We start from the raw sequence: 20,765 nt of genomic DNA on the forward strand, positions 1-20,765 counted from the left end.
GGGAGGAAGAAAATGGGTTTGGCTGGATTGACTCTCTGACCTGACTGACCACAGCACCCCATGGGAGCAGGCATTTACAAGGAGAGGAAGACAGAAAGGCACAGATTGTAGCCACTGGAAAGAGTAGCCTTAAAACAACTGTGAAAACCACTTCCTGATGTTCTTGTGAATAAGAAAGAAGATAATCAACTCAGCTGAAACCAGTTTGTACTCTATATGTGTAAAGACATTGCAAGGGTATTAAGTATGAGGTAAACATCTCTAGGGATCTGTAGGTGAAGCTGGCTTTACTTCTTTATTCCCTTTTGCATTATGAGTCCTGGAAGGGAAAGTGAGCCAGGGCAGTTGTTTCCTTTGACAATGATGCAGCCCTAAGGGAGATTTTTGCACATATTCTGAGAATGAGACTTCTTTTAAACCCTATTGCCATGCCTTCAGCTGGAGTTCACAAGAGGTGGATGATCCTGAGTTATTATAACATCCAGGATAATTGGAATGAATTAAGAACCTAAGAAAGCAGTGAAATTAAACCCCCACTGATATCAAAGGCTATTAAATCACTGGTCAGTTGTAGCAGCATACACAATTAATAGTTTAGCTTTATAAATTCCAATTAAATTTCAGGTGGAAAGCATTGCAGTAATGCACGGTTGACAGTGGATGTTGCATTCCAGCGTCCCAGATCTCACTGACCTATCCATCTTCACTATCCCAGCAGGAAGAATTCATTTGTTTTTCCCCCATTTCTCTTCTTTTGCAGAAATATTGCTGACCCTGAGGGTGGCTTGGTTGCTCCTTTCTTCAGCTGACTGGGCTCACGGCCCCAAACCCTTACCAGTTTGAAGAGCTGCGTCTGTTTGTCGTGTCCCGGCGGAGCTGCCGGCCGCGGCGGCTGCCTGCTGCCGACAGGACTCAGCCCTGCCTTCCCCAGGGGAGCCAGGGGGTCCCTGCCCAAGAGCAGCCTCTTCTTTGACAGTCTGAAGCTAGCGTACAGACATTGCTCAGTCTGTTCACTGCATTCACCTTAGTGCAACTTAGATCTCTCCTGCAAAGTAAATGTTGACAGGCAATTTTCATAAACCATGTCAGATTGAATGTATTTAAATGTATGTATTTAAGGAAAAACAACCATGCTCTTGTTCTGTTTCTGTTTAGTTCTAGACCTTGGGGGTTTTTTTTGCTTTGTTTTCCCTGGCTTACACAGTCTGGTGCAAAGGATTCAGTTCTGTCTGAAAACTGGTGTTTTAGACTAAGGCCTGCATTTTGGGGCGGAGAGGAGGCATGGAGGAGGGCGTAGAAGCAACGTCTGGTACATTTAGAGACCTCCAACAAGCTCACTGACAGCATGTCAGAGAAGATCAACTGACGCAGAAAACTATACAGACCAATTTTGAATGGGGTTAAAGTTGTAAAAGAGATGAAAATTACCCTGTGAGAGGGCTGTTTATAAGGGGTGATTTGGTTGGGTTTTGTGGTAGTGTTTATGATGCAAGTCATGAATCCAAACATACAAGTTGGTTACATTCTCATTTAATTAAATTCCTAACAATCAGCAAATATGTTTTTTTTTTTTAACCTGGCTCTCCTCACCTCTGTCATCTTACTCTTTCTAACAGAATTAAAAAACAGGTTACTCCGTTATTTCCTTAGGTATGTTTCCAGCAATCTGCATAGCCAGTTACTGGATGCCGAACAGCAAAGTTCAATGGTAATGCATGTAATGATTATGGTAGTGGCAGAATTGGTGCATAATATCAAAGATACTTGCTTTAAAGCATGATAATTTCTGGTTCCCATCCCCTTAGCTGGGAAAATAACAATTCCTGTAATACCTATAGCAGATATCACTACAGACTTCACCACTATCATGTTTCTGATTGTTTTAAAGCAGTGTGGACTACGAGGATGTTTTGTAAGGTACATAAAATCCAGTTTATATGTAAACAAGCAATAATTTAAGTTGAAAACTTAAGTGTTTTACTTGTATAATTTTTGTGAGATATACATGTTGTGAAGTTGATTCCAAATGAGGTACTTCAGTATTAAATTAGATATCTTCTTAGCCGTGTGTGTCTCCTGGAAAAGTGTTTTGTAAAGGATCACAATGCCTTGATTAGACCTAATTTGTAGGCTTGAGACTTCTCATTTTCTAAGCCTTGTGATTCTGCTCATAATACCATTTAATTAACCTATATTATATGCAGCCACTGTAGGAACCAGTTCTTGATTTTTGTATGTTTATATCCTTTCGTAACAAATCTTAGAAAAACTATTACTAAGCAGGCCACTGTTAAGGCATGTTGGTTTTTTCCTTGCCCACTGTGGTTTGAATAATCTTTTACTATACTGACATCAGTTTCTGAGGACTTGGAATATTAAGAAATTGATGAGTTTGAGCTGTTTTCTTTCTGCTGACTCCTAATATTTTAGGAATGGTACTCCCTAATTTAGTGCTCCCACTGAGACTCTCCAAACTGCGAGCCCGCTCACTCCCCCTCCATCTTTCCCTGTGGAGGGCTGGAGAGGGGAATTGGAGGCACAAAAGGTAAAGATCATGGGTTGAGATAAGAACAATTTACTGGAAACAGCAATGAGATATGAAAACAGTAACAACTACAGTTCTAGTGACAGAGGGTACAAGAAAGAGACAAACGATTCTCATGGAAACCCAGGACATGCCCGATGATGCTCCCTCCGCCACTTCGCTGATCCAGAAGAGAGCCCTTCTCTTGGGAAGAGACTCCCTTCCCCCGCCCCTGGCAATGATGTGAGGTGTTACAGAATAACCTCTGGGCCCTAGCCATGCCCTCTCCTGGCTACTGCAAAGGTTAACCCTATCCTGGCCGGAACCAGGACAATACTCCACAAACTTTCTAACCTGAACGCAAATTTTTTTGATGTAATGTAAAATGCAATGCATTTTATAATATCTCATCACCCTTCCTTTTGGGATTGAAAGGTTTGTCTTCTTGTCGTTTAATTTGTTTTGGTATTCAGGTGGGAGTTCAAATAAAATAGCATCTATTCTGTGTTAAGGCTGAGGAAAATATGACAAAGGCTGTTTGTCTCTAAAGAAGATAGTGCCACCGGTCTGGAGAAGCAACACATTTTCAGCTGTCACCATTCTGTTGCCAAACTCAAACAGAATGTTTAGTCAGCTGAGCCATTCTTTGACCTGCTGGTGGGAAACCAAAATAACCATCAGCCCTAACCTCCACAGCCTCATTACTACAATATTGGTGTTGAACTTGCATTATATATCTGACAAAAAAAAAAAAAAAAAAAAAAAATTGCTTATATAAGAAATGTATAAATTTGAAGTTGATTTCATGCACCACAAAGTGTAAATGAGTTTTAAAATAATTTTCTTGCTATTCCATTCTTTTTTGCTTCTTAACCGTAACCTCTGCAGATAGATTATTCTTTTTCACAGTGGAAAAAAAAAAGTTTAAATTTGTCCCATTTCACAGCAGACCTGCAAACCCTTATCTGTAGTGATTATGATACTTCATCATCCATTGCCATTTTGAAAGAAAGGAGATTGTACCTATCACTTTGGCTCCATTTGGGTTCATTGTGACTTTTGTCATCTTCTGAGTAATGAAAGAGAAAAGCGAGTGAAGGAATCTTCTGATCATATTGATCACTATAGAAACAAAAAAGCCAAATCAATTCCCTTCATTATCAGTATTTTTCATCCTGTATACAGTAAATTTGTCAGAGAAAATACTTGGATTTTGTTTAAGAAAACAATTAATCAGTGTTCTATTTACATTATTAAATGTGAAAGGCGCATAATGTGAAAAATAAGCATATATACACGGTCGTACGACCTGTTTAAGTGTTCATGTAATGTGGTGAGTTTAAAAAGTGAAGTGAGCTGTTTTGCTACAAGGAGTTAATTTGTACTCAATCCTTAAAATATTGTCCCACACCGGTATCCCTTTGGGCCTGTGTTAATTAAAAGCAATGTTTTTGCAGTTTATACAATACATTTTTTAATCTTTGTTTAAAAGCGGAATTCATATGGGCTTAACAGACGAAATGGGTGGCACAGCTCCACTTGCAGAACCCAAAGATACACAATCAGTTTTGAAATGCAACTTAAGCCATTAATTGTTGGTGTGAATTTAAAAGTTTTCTAGTATTTGTATGGTAGTATGCTGCCTAAGAGCAAAAGCATTCTCTGCACAAAAGAAAATTTACTGTAGTGGCTTTGATTTTAATTAGAATTTTCTCCCTGGTGTTTCTTTGTAGACTAAAACAAAATCTTTTAAGTTTCTTACTACAGGTAAAAGCTATGTGCAAGAACCTCAAAATGCTAAAATCTAGCATAATGCCTTAGATCTGTTTTTAAGTCTTGTATATTCCTACATAGCTGTCTGATGTATTATATTTGTATAGTGAATTGTGTACAATTTTGGAATAAGTGCATCATCACTTAATCTTTATGTTGGTCAATAGAGATGATGGACACATTTCTTCAAACATTTACTGTCATTTAATTTTTTTTCCCTTTATGTCATTTGTGGGTTTTATTTGTACAGTTCATCATGAAGTTGCATCTGAGATGTGTGTATATGAAAAGATTATACAAGGGTAAAATTAAGCAATATATAAACTATGGTTCTTCAGGAGAAAGCTTACAGTGTTTCAGGTTGTGATTTATTTTCAAAACGGAGTTGACTCTGAACATCACTTTGTTCACCTGCATTGATGTTTGTATTTCTAGTGTTAGCAGTTTATGCAAAGGTAGATATATTCAGAGAAATTTTAAATACATTTATGCAAGTTAATATTGCTTTGCTGATGCTATTTGCTTATTTGATGTTAAATAATGCTATTGTAAATAAAGAATTCTGTTGTTATTGCATCATTTAATAAATTTTAATGCCTTCGGGTTTTACATGGCTTTAGAGATTTCAACATGTTTCTGTTGTGTCTTCATTTGTTCGTAGAAGGGTATAAGATGTAGCACTAAAGCACTGGAGGGTAGATGGATTGCTAGGTTTTAAAAAGGCAGCGGGCTTTGGTAATGAATTTATATTCCAGCTAGTTGTTGCAAGTCCTTTCATCTTTTCAGGGCTATATTGACTGAAAATGTTTATCTCATGGCTTAATATGAGAACAGTTCATTATGAGTACTTTTTTCAGTCAGGATGAAATGGGCATCTTTCGTGGCAGTGTCAGCGGAGGCAGACCTCAAATGTGAAGTGGAGATGAGAAGAGTTACAGGCTTGTTCTCCTTGCTGTACCAAATGGTGGACTTAAGACAGCTGGAAAGATTTGATTTACAGGTTCGAGTTACAAGAATGCTTGTAGCATTCAAGAATGTACAATGTACAAGAATGATCTTACATTGTCTCAGTAAAATGGATGAGGCAGAAAAACTATTTCTATTAAAATATCTTAGAAATCAAAGTCATTTTAAAGACCTTCAAACACTGGTAACCTTTTGCCAATCTTACCAAAACAAGACTTATCCCACAGTTCTCTAATTTTCAGCAAAATGGTGGTGATATGAGGAAACTAATGCCACATTATGGAAAGCAAGGAAGGAAGTTTCTTCTCAGTGTGGAGTCAGAAGCAAGTAGAGAAAACATCCATGCAGTAAGAAGCAAAATGTTTCCAATGGGAACCTTACTTTTAGACATTCTTATAGTAAATTAATATTGAAAAGTAGATAGAGCAGTTTTAGCTAAGACTCCTGGCATCAAAATATGATGAGCTAATTATGACCTCTGATGTAACTGGCTTTATGGATAAAAAATTTTGCCTTTTGCTATCTAGATCAGGCTTTCTTGACAGAGACCAGTGCATGTGATATATGGACAAGTTCTTCTAACCGGATGTCATGACCAAAGAAAAAGTGACTCTGCCTTTTGAAGGTCCTTCTCATGGTAAACTGTATGTTGAGTCTTTCAGACTGGACTTTTCTCAGGGATAGAACAGGGGTGCCTGGCAGCTATGAGTTTTTCCCCAGCTTGTTGCTCACCACTTAGTTTTATGTGTTGTTCCAGTATAAAAGGAGGGCTGCATGCCATGCCTGCTTGGGCTCAGGCTATGGCAAAGGCAGAGAGCAGCCAGTGGCATCAGCCCTCTGCCTTGGTTCTTGGACTCCGAAATGTGGAGATAGAGATGCCAAGTATAGCCCAAGTGGGCCTCTTGACTGAACTCACACCCTGTCTCCTGGAACAGTGATCACAGTGAAACCTTCCTGATGGATTAGTTCTTATCCTGAAGAAACAGAACTCAGGGCAGCCTTGAGTGATTCTGTTGGCCTTGTGCATGTAGTGGGTATATATGACTTTTATGACTTGTGTAATACAACCTTTCTGAAATCCCTGCTGGCACTTCAGCTGAATTCCAGCTTTTAACACAGGTCAGTCCAGAGTCACAGTAAAAGGTCCTACTCTTTAGTCAGCTAAAAGAAGGAAGAATGAACACAAATTTTTGAAGTCCTTAGGAGAGGTAGGTCAGGAAAGGTCCAAGCTGGAATTACAGTGTGAGTGAATCTGTATTGACCTCATGCATATGAAGAGTGGTCTTTCAGAGCTGGGCATTGAGCTCTTTGCCACTTCAGGACCGGGACATCTCAGCTGAGGAAGAAACCACACTAAGAGTTAAAGACTCAGGTGGTGTGATGGACCCCATTAACCCTTCTCTGACTTAGGTTCCAGTCTGAGCCTCCTTTGTTACTGCTGTAATGACTCCAGCCTCAGACCAGCATACTGGGCTTAAGCCAGATGTTGTGACCAGGAGAGAGCCCTTGTATATCTTGTTTCTTCTCTTCAGTCTCTCATACTGTAAACTTACCTTGGGGATGAAAAAACGCACTTGATTGCATTACAGGGTTTAACTTTAAGGAGCATCTTGGAGTCCAGAGGCTGTAATTCCCCAGTTTCAGTAGGTTGTATTTTTCAATTGGCATGAGGAGGCCAGCAAAAGAAAAACATAATCCCTAATCAGAAGTTTGAGAGACCCTCAGAGAAAAAAAAAAAAAAAAAAAAAATATATATATATATATATATACAATCAAGTAGAGGATCTTAAGGGACAGTTAGAGAAACATTTGTTGGTGGCTGAAACAGAACATTCTGCCTGAAAAGGTGAAATCTGACAATTGTACACTGAAGGACAACCAGAATGGGGAGCGCCCAAGGGACGATTGTGTGAGCACTCATGTTTGGTGCATCCAGCTGCACCAGCCAGCAAGTAAAGGACCTGAAAAGCTCCATGTGAGGGCTGGGACTGTGGGCGGGGGTACTGGGCAGGCAGAAGGGCTGTGCCCAGAGTGAGGCCACTCATGAACCTGGAGTATTTGTGAACCTGGAGACGGGGGCAGGATGTGCTTTCATCGGTCAACATGGAGCTCTACCAGTTAAAGAAGAGGTGGAAACTTAGCTGTGTTTGCCTTACATGGGTCCCCCGAGTGGGTGAGGTTGAGGGTAGCACCTTGTTCATGGCAGTCTGTGTGACTGAATATGTCATTGTCCTCTGCGTGCACATCCTTTGTCTGCGTGTCTTGCATGTGTGCTCAGCTTTGCTGCTGGGTGAACTTGCAAACCATGGCTGCTGTCATTAGACAAATGCTACCATGCACAAGGGAGAGTGGGCAGGAAAACCCAGAGTCAGCCAGTGTGATTGTCAGGAGGTCACTGTGTCCAAGGATGTTCAGATAACTCCCTGCTCCAATGGGATGAATGCTTTGTTACTTCAACATCCCTGAGGAGCTGGAATCCTTCTGTGGATCATTAAAAGATTCTGGCTTTAAGAACAGCAGCAGTTCGGGCACAGGGGACAAGCCAAGTGTCAGTTTGAATGCTATCTGATTGGTGTTTCCCCCACTTCCCCTGAAGTTAGGCCCTAAAGGCAGAAACAACTCCCTGATGAAAGGGGGGCTCTGTGCAGAGAAAGGAGCTGAGAGAGCATTCAGACCCTCCTTCCACCAGACAGCCAGTGGTAAAGCTCATTCACACGGCAGCAGGAAACTTACTTGGAATGTTTCAGATCATACTGAATATGCTCTAAACTGCTCCACTGCCACTCACTGAGACTTCATTTAAGAACGAAGAAGGTAGCAAAGACTTGGGGAAACTGAGACGCTCCCCCAGTCCCATACAACTGTTGGGGAGGTGAAGCTGCTGTGATGTGCCCAGGAATTTCTCCCCAGGAGATATTCCTGAGAAGGCAGAGCAGAAAACATGGGAAACTCTTATAGAATGAAGTGATAAAGTGAAGTATAGCCTGAAACTTGGATGGCAGAGATATTTTTCAAGCAATAACTACTCAGGATGCTGGAAGGTCCTACAGTGATCCTGACTGGAGTAATTTATCCAGCTCTCTGCAAACTGTTGGCAAAGTGTCTTTGAAACCCAAGAACAGATATTCCTGCCCTTGCTTGTGTGTTCACTCAGTGGCACACCCCAGTAAAGGGAAGAGGATTGCATCTCCGTGACAGGACTGGTTTGATCCAAGTTTTAGACTGCCTTCCCCACCTTTTTCTTGTGCATGTATTTTTCGGTTAATTGTCTATTCTCAGTGTACTTGGAATGAGTTGAGAGCAATTAATTACTTTTGTGAAGTCCCAGAGCTGATAGTAACACCATTAAAATGCTGCTCTACCTCAAGATACAACTAGTACAGGAAAAGGAGAGTTGAATCACCTTAATTTGTTTTCCCCTTTTTTAATAGTCCACCAGCAGATTCAGTTGCTCTTCTGCTACCTATCCTCTTCTGTAGCCATAGCAATAAACTGTTTCTGCTCTGACCTCATCTAAATTGCAATTCAGGTTATTTCCATGACAGCATCTGGTGCCATCGCTGGGATTCCCGTGTCCCTGCTGCAGCTGAGTATCAGTGTAGGTGCTGGGGTACAGGGAGCCCACGTGTGGGAAGATGAGCATCAGGGAGTGCTGTGGCACTGTGGTCTTTGGGAGACCATGAGGATGTTCACAGGTGTAACTTGTGTGTTTGGGAATGTGTAGGAGGCAGGCTGCTTTAAACCTGGAGTAAGGGAGATGTGGAGTGGGTGTAAGATTGATTAAGTATTCCCTCGTGTCCAAACTGAGAGGTGACTGAATGCTATGCAAGCAGCCTGCAGAGATGTCTCTTGGTGCTTGCCTTTAAAATGCATCCCCACATCACTGCAAAGAAGGGATCCACTCTAAAATCCTGCGGCAGGGAAGGGAGGCTAATAGACTTCTCTGATTACTTTGTAGTAAGACAAAATCAGGGAAGGGAGGCCCTCTAGGCTGGAGCCATCCACACTGCTGACTGGGCTGTCAGGGGTGCACCTGCAAGGCTGCCCTTCTGCTTCCCCCATGTCTCTCCCCAAGGTCATGACTTTTTTAATGCATTAAATGCCTTTAACCTCTTAGAGGATGTTAAAGCATCTAAAGATTAATCTGCAATATCGTGGCAACAGTACTTCATTTCCTCTCCTGGACTCTGTGACATCAAGCTTCTAGAAAAAGGAAACTTTTTGTTTCTGGTCATGTTTTCAATTTCATTAATGAGAATTTTAAAATTTCTTTTTGTACTTATTTTACTTCATTTCTCCTGAACCTCTAATATGAGCATGTCTCTCCTAGTCCCTCTCCCTCTTCCTTTGCTGTGACACCTGATCACAGCAAAGTCAAAAGATTCCAGATTATCTGGCAATATTTAAATTCTAAATGTAACTCAAACTTTTCTGTGCAATCAGAGCTCAAAGACTTGTTACCATAAATCAGATAAATGTGTGTGCTACTTTTATACTACTGATGCATCAATAAATTTGTGTTGAAATGCCTGGCTGAAACTGTTTCCTGAAGCACTACAGCGTCAATTCTCTTTTACAAATAAGAGAGGTTTGGCACAAAGCAGACAAAATGAGGAAAAAAGATTAAAACTGAAAAGACAACCGAAAAAATCAGGCCACTTAAGCTAAGGGACTATCTCAAGCAAGTTTTAGAAGGCTATTGATTTCTACTTTCTACTGATTCCTACTTTCTCCTTAAGATTGGTGCATATTAGCTTCCCTGGTGTATTCAGTACTTTCGTCTTGCAGAGGTTGGGATGGAGAATGAGGTTGCAGGTAGAAGAATCAGCCCAATACATTTAATGCAGACTACAGAAATGTTTCTGCTCAACTTTGGGGACAGGGATGTGTTGGACTGGCTGTGGAAAGCATCTTGGCAGCTGAGAGAGACTGGATCAGCTCTGTGTCTCTCTCCAGTGAGGCTGTGTGCTTGTGTTGCTGTCTTAGTGTTTATGTCCTAAGTGAGAAAGGGAGATTGCAAATGAAAGCTTGCGGTAAGTAGGAATTGCAGTGCCTGAAGGAATGAGGGCTGAACACCCTCATTGCTCTGGGCAGTCAGTGATCCTTTCTCAAACTCTCCATTTCAGGGCACTTCATTCAGGCCAGATAAGAAATCAGGACTGAAAGGACGGCTTCACCTCTGGTCAAGTGCAGGCAGTGACTGTGTCTGGAGCTGAGGTTTCTCTGTCTGGGGCTGCTTCAAGTGCTTCCTAACGCATCCCTTCTTTTGGGGTGAAGGCAATATTTTACACAGGACTACATGGAGCCATGGTAATTAATTTTTACAGCACACCAAATATTACCACTGAAATGGCATTTTAAATTCCAGGTGCTAAGCCTGGCTGTGTTCCCCACTCCTGCTGTGTCCGTATGCAGTTTGGCTCGTGCCATGCTCTGCCCCAGGAAGCCCTGTGCTGCCTTTCTCTGAGAGAGACCCATGGGTGCAAGTCCTCAAGCCCTCTACAGTGCAGCAGAACCCATCCTGTCCCTTCCCTCCATGCCTGCATGTGCAGTGTCACCAAGGCTGGAATGAGCTACTCAAGAGGGAGCTCTACAGTAACACACTGTATGGGGTTTTGTCCTGGGCTGAAGATTTCTCCATCTCCCTGCACCAGCAGGGATGACACTCTGCAAAGTGAACACCTGGGCACCTAGGAACCACCAGCCCCTTCCAAGTCCCCTTTTCATTGCAATTTTGCCATTTATCCACCAGGAAGGAAAGCAGGAGGAACCCTATAGAAACCCGGGATGGAATCATAGACAGCACCTCTGCAGGAGGCAAGGGCCAGGTGTCTTCCTCTGGTCCCATCCTGGGCAGGTTAGCATAGGCCTGGTCATGGAGCCATGAAAACCCCAGCAGGAGCCCAGTGTTTTGCTAAGCACCTAACAGCACGCCCCAGGCTAGAGTAAAAGCACTTCAGCAGCGCCCGTGAAGCCTGCAGTGACTGAGAGCGCGCCGCTCCCGTGTGTCCAGGTCACTGGAGTTTCAGCGGCGTTTTCTGCCTTTCCATATTCAAACCTCAGCCCTGCAGCCCCCGAAGACACTGTGTGGGAGCCGTGTGTCCTGCCCCACAGAACCCTCACCTCCAGCAGCAGGTGGTCCGTGGGGAGCAGCGCTCCCGCACCCCGGCCTCCTGCTCTGGGGGAGGCCAGAGCCCACGAGGCTGCGGCCGGGCCCCCGGGCCGAGGCTTGGAGAGGGGGAGGGCAGAACCGGCGGTAGGGAAGGTGGGTCCGGGAGGCTGGACCACCCCCCCCTCCCCTCCCCTCCCCCGAGGTGGGGAGGGGTGGCCCGGCCGCTCAGTGAGTAGCCGTGGCTCCTCCCCAGGGTAGCCGTGCCGACCGGGGCAGCATCCCCGCCCGCCCCCGGGGCTGTGCGGCCCCCAGGGCAGCAGCCGCCGCCCGTGCCCACCTTCCCCGCCCCGCTCCTCGGGCCGATATAGCCGCGGGCGGCGGCTCCGGCGCCTCCGTCCCGCCCCCGCCCCACAGAGGGAGCACCCAGGTGTCTGCCCCACTGCTTCCCGACAGATCCCTCTTCTCCTTCCCAGCCCGGCTCTTCCCGACATGGCTCTGTCCCTGGCCGGCCAGTCGAACCCCGGAGACGGCGGAGACTCTCTCGGGATGAGTTCCGCCGGCCTCACCTCCTACTACCCCTCTTTCTTCCCTCCCGCCCCTTACTTCGAGACGGCCCCCGACTTCTTCCAGCCCCTGAAACCCCTGGGCGGGCTGGTTTCCTCCTCGCCGCCTCTGCCTCCCTTCACCTTCAGCAGGGTCCCCGCTTTCCTGAGCCAGCCCCCTCCCCTGCCCATCGACCCTTTCCCCAGCCTTCCTTTGCCCGTCTACACCGGGTTGCCGGCCCCCTTCCCTCCCAGTGAGGGCTCGGCCCTCGGGACGGGGGCCCCGGGGTCGCTCTCGCCGCCCTACCCGAGCCCCCCGCACAGGGCTGCCCGCAGCCCGGGGACAGACGGGGCGGCGGGGCAGAGCTACAGGTACCACTTCACCGAGGAGGAGCTCAACGCGGTGCTGTACGGGGCACTCCGGAGCAGCCAGCCCACCGGGAATCTCCACGCCATCTCGGGGCTCCGGCTGGCCCCCGTCAGCTCGGGTAAGGGGATATTCGACGGCGGCCAGTGGGGCACAGGATGACACCGGGCGGCAGATCGCTCCTTGTAGCCAGGTGTGCGGGAGGGTTCGCGGACAGTCCCAAAAAGGGTGCAGGCATCCAGGCTGAAAGGCCATCACCGGGGGCACGTCGGACTTTTTTTTCCCCGGTGGTTTCTCGCGTTACGAGCCCACACCTGGAAAAAGCCAGGCGGCGATTTGGGCTGCGGCCTTTGTCGGGGACATAGGACCCGCTCCTGGCAGGGCCGGTGCCGTGCTGAAGAAGGGGTTCCTCTCCTGCAGGCGCTGCGGACTCGGCCGCCCCGCTGCTCGACCGGGACTCGCTGCAGCTACCCGAAGGTAGGGCCCGGCCCGCCCGCGCTGCGCCCGCCCGCGCCGCACCGCGCTCAGCCCCCTGTCACCCGCAGGGCTCGCGGTGCTCCGGGTGGCCTACGGGGACGTGTCCCAGCTCGGAGTCTTCTGTACTGAACCCATCCCGAAAGGAGTCCGCTTCGGCCCTTTCCAAGGCAAAGTGGTCAACACGAGCGAGATCAAGACTTACGACGACAACTCGCTGATGTGGGAGGTAGCGGAGGCACCGTCGGGCTCACCCCGCACCCCCAACGCGGGGCCGGGGCGAGGTTTTCGGCGTCCCCTTTTACCGTAGCCTGCAAGAGGGGCTCGGCCCAGTGTGGGTGGTAGGACTGGTGAGAGCGGGACGTATGCGGTCAAACCTGATCCTTTCTTCTCTCCACTCCAGATCTTTGAATACGGTAGTCTGAGCCACTTTATAGACGGGAAGGGAGCCGCTGGCAACTGGATGTCCCTGGTGAACTGTGCCAGGTTCCCCGAGGAGCAGAATTTGACGGCTATCCAGTACCAGGGACAAATCTTCTACGAGACCTGCAAGGAAATCTTCCCGAAGCAGGAGCTGCTGGTGTGGTATGGCGATTGCTACGTGCAATTTCTGGGCATCCCCATCAGCTTGAAGGGCATGGCAGAGGGGAAGAAACCCCCGCAGCACCCCGAAGGTGAGCCTGCCAGCAATCCCTTGGGTGACACTGCCCCTTATTCCCACGGACATGTGCCTGGCCCGGATTAGATTCACACGAAGGGAGGTAAAGAAACACAGGCATCACCCTTGTCCAGCTGTTTTATTTCAAAGACTTCCCAGACCCTGGGATGAGGCGGTGGTGGTTGAGCGGTATCCTGCCGCGGGAGCGATGGCCCCGTAGTCCTGGTCCCTCGGGTCTGCCCGCCCTCCCCGGGATCCCCGGCCGCCCCTTCCTGCAGCATCCAGCGCCCCGAAGCAGCAGCTTCCCCTCGGCACCGGGGAGTCCGAGGGCTGCCGGCAGCGCGGAGCAAGAGGCTCCCCGTTCTTCCGCCGGCAGCCCGCTCCCAGTCCGCGGTTCCTCGGGGAAAGTGTTGGTTGGTCTGACGATTGTAAAACATCTGGTGGTCGTGGGCTGAGCTTGCCTCGGCCCCGAAGCGCCGTTTTTCAGGGTCTCGTTTTGGGAGGAGATGGGCTTTTCGGGGTTATTCCAGTTTTGGTCCTGTTTCATCTTACGCTTGCACACCTGACTTTAGTGTAATTAACGCTCTCAGTATATGAGGCAGGGTGAAGTCGTTCCGATCCCGTAAAGCCAATAGTGCTTGCAAAAGAAATGTCAAATGCACTTACGCCGAAGGGAGGGTAGTTCTACTCGTAATGTACAGAAAGTATGATGTTCTTATAAGCACAACTTATGTATGGAGAAAACAGATTTGTGCCAATGCGGGAAGAGCTGGAGCAGGGAAGAGATGGGTCAGCCGGGTGCAGCAGAAAGGGAGTGAAGCAAATTGACGTGAAAATTTGGCATGGAAAATTCTGTACCTGTTGTCTTGAAGTGTCTAATTCAGACAGTTGCTAAATTGTTCATTTCATCTTAAGGCTTAACCTAAAACCACTTTTATTAAAGACAGAAAAGAATGTATAAACGTCTGAAATTTTTCTGCTGTTTTTTTTCTAAATTCAGTGATTAAAAATCATTGAAATACAAAAAAAAAACCCCAAAAAACAAAAAAACCCGCAACCCCCCCCCCCCAAAAAAAAAACCCCCACAAAAACACCCAAAAATAAAAGTGTCATTAATGTGACAGTTATTTGAAAACGATAGAAAAGGTGTGCAAAATTACTTTTCCTTTTGGGATGGCTGGCAAAATTTGCGGACAATTCTGATAAGAAATATCTCACAACAGTTCCGTACGGGGAGAAGTTTTTATGTGGGACTCTGAATAGTTTTTCCACATGCTTTCTATTTTTCCACATTGCTATTTATGTATATACAAAGATGAAATCCTGGTTTTGCCGAAGTTAGTAGCTAAACCGAGTAATATTAGCAGACTGTGAGCTCTGGTTTGTTCTCCTCCTCTAAAAAGGCTAGGGGAGCACTGCGAATGCTCAGGAGACACGGCAGGAATTTTGCTAATTTTGCCAGCATCCGTTTACAGTCGTTGCCCTCTCAGAGACTTAAAGTTCCCTGTAGGGCTCCCAGCTCTGACAAGGATGCTGATTTGATCTGAATCCCTTTTGCCGTGGTGTAACGGAGAGGTGGCACTTTCCCTTCTGCTGTACAGAAGCCGGGGAGAGCTTCAAGTGTGAGCGCTGCGGCAAAGTTTTTGCCTACAAGTACTACCGGGACAAACACCTCAAGTACACCCGCTGCGTGGACCAGGGGGACCGCAAATTCCCTTGTCACCTTTGTGACCGATCCTTTGAAAAAAGAGACAGGCTGAGGATCCATATTCTCCACGTTCACGAAAAGCACAGACCTCACAAGGTGAGCCTGCTCCCGGGTCTCTCGTCAGTCACTGGCTCTTCTGAGAGTACTTAATAATGGATCTTTCTTTTGGTCCAGGTAAGATGCTGGTAACATTCCTCCTCCTCCAGTTTCCCAGGCAGTTTCCTGGTGGGACTGCTCAGGAAGTGCAGCAATGCTTGGTTAAATAAATTTAATGGATTTAGGGTTAGGGGGGGAAAAAAAAAAACCAACCCAACCCCAAAAACCCGCAGTGTCAGTAAGAGATTAAAAAGAAGCAAAATTTCTCCTGGGCTTTTTGGATGTTTGCATATGAGTGTTGCTCCTTTTCTTACACAGTGTGGGGTTAACTTGTGTTTAAAAGTGCTAGGCTTGTCCAGGATCAGGGGAGAGATGTCTCATGTCTGTTTCCCACACCCCACCCTTTGGTCTGAGAGCTGACCACAGCTTTATCTATGTCTGTTGGACCAAACAGGGCTTAGAAGTTTTACATTCAGTGTGAAGCAGATTTTCAATTGATGAAAGCAAATCTTTGAGATGCTTTACTCATCTCCACCAAATACCTTGCTTCTAGCACCAATTTTCTCTAGCAGCACAGGGAATGGAAAATCAGACTTTTTCTAAAAGCTTGGGAAGGGCAAGTTCTAGCGCTTGAAATGGCACCACTAAATCAGTCTACAAATTTCTCCAAATATCTACTGTATAGTTCATCCTATAATGTGTATCTCTTTTTTTTCAGAAAAATATTTTATAACTAAAATGGCATTATTACAATGTCAGAATATCTGCATGGAATTAGTAACAGATAAAAAATATTCCATTAAATATGATGTATTAAATACCATGCAATTAATTCATGTTCCTTTCCCTCGCCTTGAATTTAAGATTATTTTCTTCTTTAGATAGTTTATCTTTTAGGGGAAAAATTTAAATTTGGGCTTGATTTATATTTTTTAAAAGTGATTTTACACAAATTTTCCGATTTTTATTACTGAAAATCAGTATTGTCTGTTCTGAAAAACAACAATTTTATGAAAACAATTTTGACACAAATGATTTGAAATTTTGCATGGTTTTAATATATATACATATGCAGGCAAATCTGTTCTTAAAACCTGACTAACTTCTGGGTATTTCAATTCATTGCATCTTAAATTTACTATTCTGTTTACAGATGAATACATAAATACATATGTATATCTCGATTACATGTAAAAAATGTGCATATCATCCACATACTTTATCTTTCCTTTTAAATTTGCAGTTACATGCTTCCTTTTAACTTTATTCCTTTTCTTTTCTCCAGTGCTCTGTGTGTGGGAAGAGCTTTTCTCAATCCTCCAGCCTGAACAAACACATGAGGGTTCACTCTGGGGAGCGACCCTACAAATGTGTCTACTGCAACAAGGTAAGGCAAAGCCCTTTGTGCTTTGTTTCTTCTGTGCTTTCTTTCAAGAAAATGCTTTGTATTTAACTGGTAATGAGATAAGGGGGTGTATATTCTGGGCAGTTGTGAGGTAAGGTGACAGGGCTGGATGAGACTGGTCTCATCTGACATGGAATTTATGGTTCATCCCTGCTCAGTGGTCTGCTGCAGAAATAAGGTTTAGGGAAGCTTGATAGCATTTCAGATACCATACAAAGCATGCAGTTAGATCCAGTATCCCACTTTTTCATCAGATAGTTTAATTTTTGGGGTGATTGACACTGCTTCTGGACTGCAATAAACAGATTTGGCCTATAAACTGAACCTGGACAATATGAATTTGTGCATGCTTCCCTTGAAATATCAGTGCTGTTGACGGGCAGATGGGCATGGAGGTTGCACTTAAAATAGAACAGAAAGAGAACCATACAGCCCTGATCAAAGATGTGCTCTGCTTTACTGTCCATCACAGCATGGATGATTCAGGTGAGCTGTCCCTGTGAAAGTGTGAAAGTGCTGACAGGCTGTTGAAAGATGAATATTGTTAGAGCTGCAGGTGCCATGGAGTGTCCATGCAATGCAGAAACCCCATCAACAGTGATAACCTGCTCCTGATTTTGTAGAGAGAGAAGTGCTTTTTTTTCTGACTGGCTGGACTCACACAAAGCTGAAGTGTCGTGCTGTGAAGAATCTTAGAGGAAACTCCTTGTGATTATTTATACTTCTTTGTCTCCCCATGATCCTGAACATACTTGTATGCAGAGATTAGGATGAAATATTGTCCTCAATATTCTGATCACAAAAGAAGGTGGCAGAGCTTTATGGGCTGCCCTGTAAAGAAATCTCAAGGGACACTTGACCAGTTCCCAGCCAGTTCTGGTTGGACTGTTGTGGATTGGATCAGGTTAAACTATTAGTCCTCAGGCTACAGGATGCAGCTATCCTAGGACATAGCCATCATTTCTGAGGCTGAAAAACTAGGGTCTGTTTTAATGAATCCCCACTGCCACCTCCTATGCAATTACGATTCTTCTTTTCCTCTTCTACCTCTAACAGTGGCTTTGCTTTTCCAGTTCCTTTGCTGGAAATCAGTGGTCACTTATTTCAGGAACATTGTGAGATTAAAGGAGCAGTGCTGGGTCAACATCACCATTCTCTCACCAAAACGTATTTTTGCCCTTGATATACTCCTCCAAGGACTTATGTACAGAAGTCTGTGATCATTTTGTGTTATAAGGTTCCTAGCGAAAGGATATCTAAGATGTACTGCTTTTTGCTGTGAAAATTTACTAGAGTATTTATTTTGTGTGGTCTGCAAATAGCGAAGGGCCTGAAATTATAACTCTTCGGACATGAAAAAATGGGGGAAATATGGGCAACTTTACAACATTCCTGATCAAGTTTTAATGAGAGTTTTATCCCCAAATGGAGGAGGAGTCGTTATGACTTTGCTACTCAAATGTGTTAGTGGTGGGGGAACAGGCTGGAAACTCTGCCTGCAGAAAAGAAGAGTATGATGGAGCAGGGAAAATGAACCTGTAAGGGATATATGGTGGACTGAATGGATGAATTTTAGCAGCTGAATCCCAAGACAGTCAAAGGGTTTAACTTTATAAACAAAAACTGGAAGAAAAGCCTGCATTATGTTTCCCAAACATTAAGAAGCTGCTATGCTAATTAAGGCAGTATTGACTTCTTCCCCCTGACATATAGAAGATATTTACTGGTGTCTTTGGTCAGAAATCTTTCTCTGAGCTTCATCTATCTCCATACACTCAGCTACATCTGTATAGCAATGGTTGTTGCCTTTTGATTCCTTGTTGCTGGGAGTTTTCATTATTTCTTTCCACTTACCTGAGGATTTGAGTTATTTCAGGACTTAATTTTCAGGGTAACATGCTTCTGATGGGGTCTGGGTTAGCTGAAGGTGGGGATTTGCACATGTGAAAGCAAATTACTTGCAACTTCCATCTCCTTTCCGATGATCCCTGCCCTTCCAGGCCTTCACAGCATCCAGCATCCTGCGCACTCACATCCGGCAGCACTCGGGGGAGAAGCCCTTCAAGTGCAAGCACTGCGGCAAAGCCTTCGCCTCGCACGCGGCACACGACAGCCACGTGCGGCGCACGCACAGCAAGGACAGGGGCAGCACGTGTTCCCAGTGCGGCCAGCACTTCCCCGAGCAGGAGGATTACAACTTCCACATGAAGATTCATGCTGCTCACTAGTCAGGAACCCTGTGGACGTGTCCTGGACCAGCTCGTGTGTCCGTCGGTCTGTGTGTGTCTCTTTGTGCGTGGCTGTGTGCACAGCGCAGCAGTGGCTCTGAGGGTAGGTCTGGTCTCTGGACCCAGGGCACATGACTGAGCACAAGGAACAGGATATACCCTGATGCCACTCTCTCTCTCCTCTCATACCCTAATCTCTAAAGGCAGGATGGAATTTTACCTTCCAGACCCACTTTGTGCACAAATATCACTGTGAGGAGTGTTTCTTCATCCCTAATGCCTGTGGACTGCCTGGTACAGTCTGTATCAAAGCTTGTGCAAGGGGTGTTCTAATCAGGTGCATCTCTCAAAGCTGATTTAACCTGTTCGTGTTGTTTGACCACAGGTATATGGTCTGCTTACCCTTAACCTGTATTTTAGTGATGTTCTATTTAAATGTGAACTTCCTGATACTGACTGCTGGACCAACAGAGAGCTTTTTTAAATCGTTCAGCTGCTGGGAGACTGATGAGAGCTCCAGGACTGTGAGAGCAACCCTTCCAGAGGGTGCTGGATGCTAGTTAGCCCAGAGGGAGAGAAGTGGGGTGTGGTAAGATATAAGGCCTGATATCCTAGCTAAAAGAGATAGTGGTGGCTTGTTTTGTCTTCTTAAGGATTTGGAGGACCAAACATGGTGATATTCTCAAGCATCAGTGAGCCAGCCATTGTGTGGATCATGAGCAGTCAAGTGACCTAACAGAGGGGTTTCATTGTGGACTCAGAAATGGCCAGGGGCAAGCACAATCCCAGTATTGGGCTCTTCTTTCTGAATTTCCCTCAACCTGGCCAAGTGAATCCTTGCAGCAAACCCTGATATGAAGGGTGGGCCCCTCTGCTTCCTCCTGGCTTTATGTTGGATGACTGTTACAGTAGCACTCCCTTCCTTTGCTCAAAATTTTAAGATTTAAAGTGTCAAATAAGCGATATCAGGACTTGCCAGTGCCTAAAACTCTGCACATGGAATTCCTTCCCCAGTCTGCAGGAAAGGCTTTGCTCCCATGGGAGGACTGGAAGGTGTCATCCTCCGTGTCTGGCCGTACAAGCAAGGCAGAAGTGATTTGTGCACATTTATGTACTTTCAAAATTGTTAAGAATTCTTAAAAAAGTGGGATTCCTTACCAATGTGAAATCTTAACTAGGAGGCTTTACCAAAAGCCCGTGCTGAAGGACTGCTGAGGATAGGGAGTGCTGTAATTGGTATAGAAGTTTTTATTTTCACTGAGTGATCACCACGACTGGCAGGAGGCTGTGCGTTTGAGAGGGCTCACTGTGTCAGTGGGACTCTGTGCTGCATCGAGGAGGACTAATGGAAGTCATTCCTGGAGCTTGTTGATAAACACAGGTAGTTCAATATTACTGGGATGATAAAATTCTCTTCAAAGTGTCCCAGGTCAGCTAGGATTAACAAGAATTTTGCACATAAAATATAAGAAAGTAAAGGTTTTATTTTGTGCCAACTTAAGCAGTCTCTTTAAATACAGCGTAGAAATAGAAAAAAATATTACTTGTGCATTTAATTATACTGTGTAGATACAGTATCCTTAAATACATTGATTTGCACTATTTTTTTATAAGGTTTTTTGTATTTAAAGTTGCTGTGTTCTCATTGTTTTCATGGTAAAATATTTTTTATGTATTTGTTGAATCACTAACTGGTAAACAAAATAAAATAATGAAGCCCAGCACTTGGCAGTATCTGAAATAAGCAAGTCCATTTGTATCTTATGTTTACACATGTAGGTTTTAGGGTAGAATGAAAATCATGCTCTGATTATTGTTTTTTGCCAAATACCAAGTATTACTATAATACAGCAGGCTATTTTTTTTACATATTGAGGTCTGAATCCCTGGCCCCTAAATAGGTAAAATTCAC

At 45.0% G+C, this 20,765-nt stretch overlaps 2 protein-coding genes across 5 annotated transcripts in view; both read left to right on the forward strand.

Annotated features, from left to right (window-relative positions):
* Window positions 1-4,926, forward strand: part of NCOA2 (nuclear receptor coactivator 2) — a 189,445-nt gene extending 184,519 nt beyond the window's left edge. For all 4 annotated transcript variants that reach the window (XM_066180299.1, XM_066180308.1, XM_066180302.1 and 1 more), the window contains one exon: window positions 761-4,926. In XM_066180299.1, coding sequence (XP_066036396.1) covers window positions 761-772 — 12 coding nt within the window. In that variant the 3' untranslated portion in view covers window positions 773-4,926. The remainder of the gene's footprint in view (window positions 1-760) is intronic.
* A 6,938-nt stretch (window positions 4,927-11,864) lies between these two features.
* PRDM14 (PR/SET domain 14) lies at window positions 11,865-18,853 on the forward strand. Its single transcript, XM_066205045.1, is given in 7 exon segments — window positions 11,865-12,148; window positions 12,230-12,442; window positions 12,645-12,987; window positions 13,162-13,432; window positions 15,018-15,220; window positions 16,506-16,607; window positions 18,626-18,853. Coding segments are annotated over 7 exon segments (1,644 nt in total).
* The last annotated feature ends 1,912 nt before the right edge of the window (window positions 18,854-20,765 follow it).

This window comes from Chamaea fasciata, unplaced genomic scaffold (assembly GCF_029207755.1).
Source record: "Chamaea fasciata isolate MVZ Bird 193981 ecotype frontalis unplaced genomic scaffold, bChaFas1.0.hap1 SCAF_1, whole genome shotgun sequence".
NCBI classification, from domain to species: Eukaryota; Metazoa; Chordata; class Aves; order Passeriformes; family Sylviidae; genus Chamaea; species Chamaea fasciata.